The 8327-nt window shown below is 37.2% G+C and overlaps 1 protein-coding gene across 1 annotated transcript; it reads left to right on the plus strand.

Annotated features, from left to right (window-relative positions):
* The first annotated feature begins 359 nt into the window (after nt 1-359).
* On the plus strand, nt 360-5575 carry krt59.S (keratin 59 S homeolog). The gene is made up of 9 exons (XM_018248640.2): nt 360-806; nt 1357-1565; nt 1671-1731; nt 1808-1903; nt 2162-2326; nt 3048-3173; nt 3297-3517; nt 4794-4828; nt 5240-5575. Exons 1-9 carry the CDS (start codon nt 360-362, stop codon nt 5434-5436), a joined length of 1557 nt encoding a protein of 518 aa, XP_018104129.2. The 3' UTR covers nt 5437-5575.
* The last annotated feature ends 2752 nt before the right edge of the window (nt 5576-8327 follow it).

Consider the following 8327-nt stretch of genomic DNA (forward strand, 5'->3'; position numbering starts at 1 on the left):
CCAGAATGCGTAAATCTTCAAACAGTGGTTTTAATTGCTCCTCATAACCTGTGCTAAAATGTAAAGGCATTTAAAATGCTGTTTTATAGAAAGGAACATAACCAGCAATAATGCTTGTCATCTTTTATAATTTTGTAGGTGTGTTGCTGTTTTGATATCTGTAAATGGAGGAACAATGACATGCATTGCCAGCACTTTAGGCTAGTAAAATACAATGACAGGGTCTTTTCTGTTCTACAAGAGGACCAAACCCATTTGTCTGAATATAAAATGAGAAGGTGACTGCTCTTTCCTCACAAGGACTTGCTTGAGCTTCAGTTGTTGTCTGCTCTTTTTTGTCTTGCCTTTAAACAAGCACCATGTCGCAGCATTCTATTTGCGGTAGCCGGGGCTACAAAAACTTCAGCTCAGTTTCAGCTTGTTTGCCAAAGAATGTGAGCAGGTACAGTGTTAGCTCCATCTCTTCAAAAAGAGGGGATGGAAATGGCCACAGAATGCAGCCATGCTTTAGCAGCAGAAGTGCTTATAATGTTGGCTCAGGCATCCATAAGATTTCAGGGGCCAGTCACCATCAAGGAAGAGGACATGGATGTGGTTTCAACTATGGTTTTGGGCATGGAATGGGATCTGGCTTTGGAGGAGCTGGTCGTGGTTCTATGAATGGAGGTATCACAGCTGTTACTGTCAATCAGAGTCTTCTGGCACCACTCAACCTGGAAATTGACCCAAACATTCAAAGAGTAAGAAAGGAGGAGAAAGAGCAGATCAAGACTTTGAACAACAAATTTGCCTCTTTCATTGACAAGGTAAGATTTTTTTAGATGCTCAAATGTTCTATTGAGATCTTTTTCTATTAAGGTTCTACGTAAATATCAACATAAACAGCACTAACCCCCCCCCTCAAATTCACTAAATTCTAGTGGATGCTTCAAAATGACTTGTTCCATTTATTTTTTTCTTATATTATGATTTATGTGTGTGCTTCTTCAACCTAAACCTCCTGCCAATAACTCAACCATACGCTCTGTTAGTAGTGCATTGCAAAGTGCAGAGGGGAATCAGATAGAGCAGGTGAAATCTGTAAGTGACTCTCAGCATGAGTGTGTTGGTTGAAGATGGAAAAATTGTTGGGTTGAGGAACTCACAAACCAATTTTTGGATTTATAATTTTTTGTGGGTCAGATTTAGTGATTTTTAAATTACAGAGGTAAGACCCATTAAGTATAATGCATAAATAGCAATGGAAATTACTGAGCACTGTAATGAAAAGCTGATTATCTTTTCTGTTACAGAAGACTGATGATTGGATAGATTAATACATAGACACTGCATAATGCAATATTATGTTTGTTTTAGGTGCGATTTTTGGAGCAACAGAATAAGATGCTTGAGACCAAATGGGGTTTTCTACAAGAACAAAAAACGGCCAAAAGTCACAACGAGCCACTATTCGAAGCTTTTATCGGCAATCTTAGGAGGCAGCTTGATTATTTGCTGGGCGAGAAATCACGTCTGGAGGGAGAAAGAAAGAATATGGAGGATGTAGTAGAGGATTTTAAGCGAAAGTATGTACCTAGGAATAATATACAGTAAAAACGCTCTAGTGTATATTTGAGCTCTTTTCTGTACAATATCAGATACAATTTCAAAATGAATATGTTAATCCATAGGTATGAGGAGGAAGTCAACAGGCGCAGCACTGCAGAAAATGAATTTGTGGTATTAAAGAAGGTAATTGCTACACATGAATATTGGGGAAAAAAAGAAACAAGGCAATTTTATTTATATTTGAAATCTCTCTTTCTAGGATGTGGATGCTGCATTTTTGAACAAAACTGAACTGCAGACCAGGGTGGAGTCCCTAACTGATGAGGTTAACTTCTTCAGGACTGTGTTTGAAGCGGTAAAATCATGTTTTTTAATGATAGTCTTTGTAAATCAGCGATGGCTAAAATACACACATGATATAATGCTAAGGGATAGCTGAATCAGTGGGGAAAAAATGTTCTACATTATACCATGTACTTAATTTCTATGGTACCCTAACCTAGCATAAATAACAAATCTAATTTAAGATAGACACTAAGATAGACTTCAGATAGATAGACACCATTTAGTGTAACATTTAAAGTTTACTCTTTAATACACATTTCTTTTGTAGGAAATTGCCCAACTCCAAGCTCAGATCTCTGATACTTCAGTCATTGTCTCCATGGATAACAACCGGAACCTGGATTTGGACAGTATCATTGCCGAAGTGAAAGCTCAGTATGAGGACATTGCCAACAGAAGCCGAGCTGAAGCTGAATCTTGGTATCAATCCAAAGTAAGAATTGAATGTACTAGCCAGCTTTTTATTGCACCAAGCCCAAGGGGTGTATTGAGTATCTTATTTAGATTATTGTACTCGGTTAATGAAAAACCTTTTGGTAATATTATTTGACTACCTTTTATATCATCTTTTTCTGCAGTAAGGCAGATGTGAGACTTAGATTAAAGTGTATCATTAGGAATTCTAAAGTCAGTCATTTTGAAATTTATACAGATACCAGTTGGTTCATGGGTTCAGGTTTTTCCAATTGAAATTCCAATTCCAATCTAGAAGTAGTAAGATAGAAGTAGATGTCAAATTAGTTTCAAGATGTTTCCCAGATAATAAGTGCATCACAAGTATTTTTTACTAGAAATTATAGATATGTCTCAATGGATAAATCATTTTGACAGAGAAATCATTTTGGGTTATGGAAAAGACTGGTTAAATAAGCGTGATTTTGGTGTTTTCCAGTAAGATTCTATATAAAAGCACAGAAGGGTTAATTTAACATGGGTTGGCATGAAGCAAAGTACACAGTTTATGAGCCCAAAGTGGTGCCCCTTAGTGTTGGACCTCTGAAACTTGCACCTTTACCATTAGTAAGTGAGCCCTACAGGGTGTTTTTTCCCACCAATACCATTATAATGATAAAGCAATACATTATTTAGTCACATTAACTCCAGAATCTGAAAGCCACAGTATGAATTCAATGCAATTTTTTTTTTTTTTTAAGTATGAAGAGATGAGACTCTCTGCCGGCCAAAATGGAGATGATCTGCGCAACACCAAGAATGAAATTGCTAATCTCAACAGAGTTATTAATAGGCTAAGGGGAGAGATTGAAACTGCAAATGCACAGGTAAAATCTGCATTTAAATAGCCAGAGAAAATTCCTATAATATGCCATATAAACACACTATACTGACAAAAGCTATCATGAGCTCCCAGTTTTTGTTAAATCTTTTAAAAATTATTTTAACAGCGTGCTAAACTGGAAGCTGCCATAACAGAAGCAGAGGAACGTGGAGAAATGGCTACAAAGGATGCAAAGAAAAAATTATCTGACCTCGAGGAAGCTCTTCAGAAGGCCAAGCAGGACATGGCTCGCCAGCTTCGTGAATACCAGGAACTGATGAATGTGAAACTGGCCCTGGATATTGAGATCGCCACCTACAGGAAACTCCTTGAAGGAGAGGAGGGCAGGTGGGTACCTGGAATCAAGAAATATTCCGATAGTAATGAAAGTGGGGCTGTACAATGCTTCTACAATGAATATTATTGTTGTTCTAATGCCACACTGCTCATTGTATAGTAGTGCAAACCCTGCAGGGATTGGAATTAGAGCCTTAAATATCATTGTATTTAGGCAATCAGTTCACAGAACAGAAGGAACAGGAAGAGCAACAGGAAATTTTACTCTGACCTAATAAATATATGAAAATTAGACTCCCCTGTTTGGCTATACATTGAAATACATCTTCAACTGTGCATTGATTGGATCTTTTTATCATCTCTTTAACAAAGACAATACATGCAATTAATTATCTCCCTTATGTCAGTGTTTTATTATGAATATCTCACTTTCTATCAAGCTTTCTAGAGTGATTTCTTTTAAAACTTAGAGACAGATTAGGTTTTGCATGTTGCATAAGAAGCAAAATTATCATAATGATAAGGATAGTTCCCTGACTACGGACATATTCCATTGATAACCATCAAGTAAGATGACATTAAAGTCATGACATTAAAATACAGTTCAGCAAAGTAGCAAAGCAGCAAAGTGTCAGCCAAGGCCAGGCCACCATGATGATAATATAGTGATGGGCAAATTTCTCCCGTTTCGCTCACCCAAAAAATAGTGAATTTCCCCGCAAAATTTGCGAAACAGCTAAAAATGAATGAAAAGCGAATTTTGACGCAGGCAACAATTCCGACGCCCATTAAAGTCAATAGGTGCCTTTAATTGTCGCTGGCGTCAGAATTGTCACCAGCGTCAAATATATTTAGATGGCGGGGAATTTTCGTAGCAATCTCACTAATTTATTCACTGGCGGTGAAACGCAGGGATTCGCCGCAAATTAGCATCTGGCGAATAAATTCGTCCATCACTAATGATAATCCATTCGCTGTATCCACCCCTCTTTGTCAGCAGACATTGCAGGTATTGTAGGGCCCACAAAAACTCTACACTCTATTGGAGGTTCTTGAGGCTCTCCAGAGAAAAATGAGAGTTGACTCAAAAGGTAGAGGAGGCCTAAACATTAGAGACCAATACTTTACCAGTTAATCGCTAAAACAGTTCATAAAAAGAAAAAAGAAAGAAATTAGAGATTACAGATTCAGAATAATAATACATAATCAGAGATATATTGATATCGAAATATATTATGTCTAACTTAATATTTGTGGGACAAACAGAGAAAGCTAAATTTGCACAGAAAATTGAAACACGAGCTAAAGCATGAATCTTTGTTTTTAGGCTTTCAGGGGAAGGTGCAGGATCCGTAAAGATCTGTAAGTATCAATATATTTTATTTTTATATTTGTTTATTTATTTGCAATTAAAATGGTTCACCTTTAAGTTAACTTTTAGTACGTTTCGGAATGCCCTATTCCTAGCAACTTTGCAGTTTGTTTTCAGTATGGTTTTCAATTATTTGCTTTACTCTTCTGCCTCTTTTCAGATTTTAAATGAGGGTCACTGACCCAGGCAGCCAAAAACTTTGAGGCTACAATTTTATTGTTATTGCTACTTTTTATTAGTTTTATTTCTATGCAGACCCTCTCCTTACCAGATAGCAGCTGAAATTGCAAATGGTCTCAGAATATCAATGTCTCTATACCATAAGTTAATATAATGGTGACTACCTCTTTAAGGCCATGTCTGGTTTATAATACTTAACTATACATTTGTCTTCTTTCCAGCTGTGGTGAGCTCCACTGTTGGAGGGTCTCATAGCGGCGGAAACAGCTTCCACCATGACAGCGGCATGTCTTCCGGCAGTGGGCATGGATGTGGCGGCATGTTTGGCGGTGGAAGTGGCTTCAGTTCTATGGGAGGAGCTTTCATTTCCAGAGGAAAGCATAGCTCTGTTTCATCCTCAGGCTCCAAAAAGATGTAAATGTTTAATACTTGCAGGTGTTATTACTGTTCTAGGATAAATTGCTGATATATTGACTGCAACAGTGACTAACATCTTATATTCCTATTCCTATTAGCCCACAGACAAAAAGATATAAGGATAGGTTCTAATCTCAGTCTACTCAATACCCATTGAAAGACAGCAAACATCAAGACCCTGCCCATCTTCCATGTAAAAGATTAATGGCCTTCTATAACAGCAGGTTTAAATGCTATAAGCAAAACAATAACTTCATACAAAATGCTCTTTATTGAGCGTCCGAGAAGTCATAAAGAGGACCAACTCAGTAAGCCTTAGTTTTACGTGGAAGGATCTGATTGATTGCTGTGGGTTACTAGGAAAACTTAAAATTAAACAATTGTCGTATTGGTTTCTGAGGCTATTAATTATCAGCAATCTAGACAACTAGCCGGTAAAAATGATATGAGTGCCACTGTTACTTTTTAAGGTGGATTTGTGCAACTATCCAACTGTTCTGACTTTAAGCACTAAAATCATATACCAGTGGGTTCTTTGATATGTGTTCCTTCAGCTGAGGCTACAGCTCCCTGCATTGCTGACAGAGGAAGTTTGAAGTTGTAAATCAGCTGAAGACTTTACAGTTCCTGTGCTTGAATCAAATTCTAACTGATGTACATAGAATCCTGCACAATTTCTACATCCACCTTTATGTAAAAATGCTTTTTTCTTTTTTGCTTTCTCAGATAATCATATCATGACTGCCTTGCATGCAAATAATGTCTCTGCTTCACTTATGGCTTACAATTCTTTGTTTTTGTCCAATAAACTATCAGTTGCCTGCATAATATATGTATTCATGTCTTTGCTGGATTGTGTCATTATTTCACAAGAAGACTGCAAGGGAGGGGTGCCAGCAGGAACTATATGAGCATTTGCACTGCATAATCTTTGCACCCAGGCAGTCAGTTGTATAATAATGCTGGAAAATAGGTGGTGGAAGAGTATAATTAAGGTATCTGTACAAGTGCCAAGTACAAGAAATTCTATATCAAGGCAGTCCAACACATGGTACAGCATTTTAGCGCTCCAGTTCTAAACAATAAGAAATGTGTACAAGCACAGACAATAATTGACATTAGTGTAGTAACAATCAATAAGAACTCTTTAGCAATAAGCTTTTATTAGATCTTATAATGAATACTGATATATAGTATAACCCGGTCAGTTGCAAATCAATTATGTGATCTGGCACATGTTTGCAGTCAGTGGTCAAGAATGTATACAGCATAGTCATAATACGAATTGGCCTATGGGCAATCCAACAACTCGCTTACATCATTTGCACTATATGTAGATGGTAATCAGTATTCATGCAATGTCAATGAAATCTAGCCTCTCTTCTTTGCTATTGCCTCACGATAAAAAAAAAAAGTGCAGAAACCTACCAAATCCATTGCCAACTGATAAGTCTCTAGAATGCCAGCACTTCTGCTGCAGGGACCAAGTCACAACTCTTTATCTAAGTAATAATCAGAGTGGCAATTACTATACAGGATTATGACAAGTCTCTATAATCATTGGTCATGGGTCCTTCATTATAAGTACATCTATTGAAACCAACCACTTAACGCTAATAAAATAAAGTGTAAAGTCCATTTGCTCAAAAATCATATACTGTATGACTTGAGTAGAAGCTTTACAATTCAGTAAGGAAATGGATGAGCAGCTCTGAGGTAAGATCACAGAAGAGAAGAAAAGAATTAATATATAGTAAAAGAAACAAGCAAGTTCGAATTATAAGCACAAGTCAAAGCCGGAAATGTAGAGGCATCCAATTAAAAATACACCTAAAAAAACAAATCCAGCGATGAATTTTCCCATTAAATAAACATTACATAAAGGTCCAAATGGTATTCGACTTCTTAGTCCTGATGAAGGACACCAGATACTTGAAACTTCACTACTCAAAATTCTACTAGTGGCATCAATTTGCTAGTTATGAGTTGGTTGTTAGTGGAACTCTGTACAAGATCACGTGCACTCTCGTAAGGGAGACGGCCCTCCCAATCTCCCAAGAAAAAAGATACCTTTCAAAGAATTCCATTCGTATCAACATATGATACTAACTTTAAGTTTATTAAACAGACAATACTTAAATATTGGGGCATCCTGGAGAGGGATCCAAAAGTGGCCAATCTCTCCTCCAATTTTTTCCTACAAAAGGGGAAGAAATATTGAGGACTTGATTAAACAAAAAAAGACAAACATTACATCAAAAAAAATTCCTACCGGAACCTCCCCATGTCATAATTGTGGCCACTGTAATGCAAGGCAGTCATGATCTTGTTGATTGTTTGGAGATGGTCCTGGGTAAGAACTATTTATGAACGATGGGCAATTTTATTGGCAAAAACAGGGCACCTCGATGGGTTTGGCGGTCGCGCCATCCCTAGCGAATCTTTTCGTATTTGGGCTAGAGAAGAAATTATTCTTAAATGACACATAATTACCTTATATCAGACAGCATTATAGATATGTGGACGATACATTGATTATATGGGATGGTCCCCTAAGAACATTTGAGCAAATGGTGAATGAGGCCAATAGGTTCCATCCTACAGTTCAATTCACCTTGAAACTTTCCTTGATGTTAACATTAAATTCATAGATAACAGATTAATAACTGGGTTGTATCGTAAAACAATGGATAGAAATAATCTGTTACATGTTAAAAGTTGCCACGATCCCTGTGTGTTGAAAGCGATCCCCAAAGGACAGTACATGCGAGCAAGAAGAATAGCGGGCAATGATTTCCTTTACAGAGAAGCAGCCAATGACCTCACATTGCGTTTTGTAGAGAGAGGTTACTCTAAAGGCAAACTACAACATATTGCTAACGAGAAATTACA

Source organism: Xenopus laevis, chromosome 2S (genome assembly GCF_017654675.1).
Source record: "Xenopus laevis strain J_2021 chromosome 2S, Xenopus_laevis_v10.1, whole genome shotgun sequence".
Taxonomy (NCBI): Eukaryota; Metazoa; Chordata; class Amphibia; order Anura; family Pipidae; genus Xenopus; species Xenopus laevis.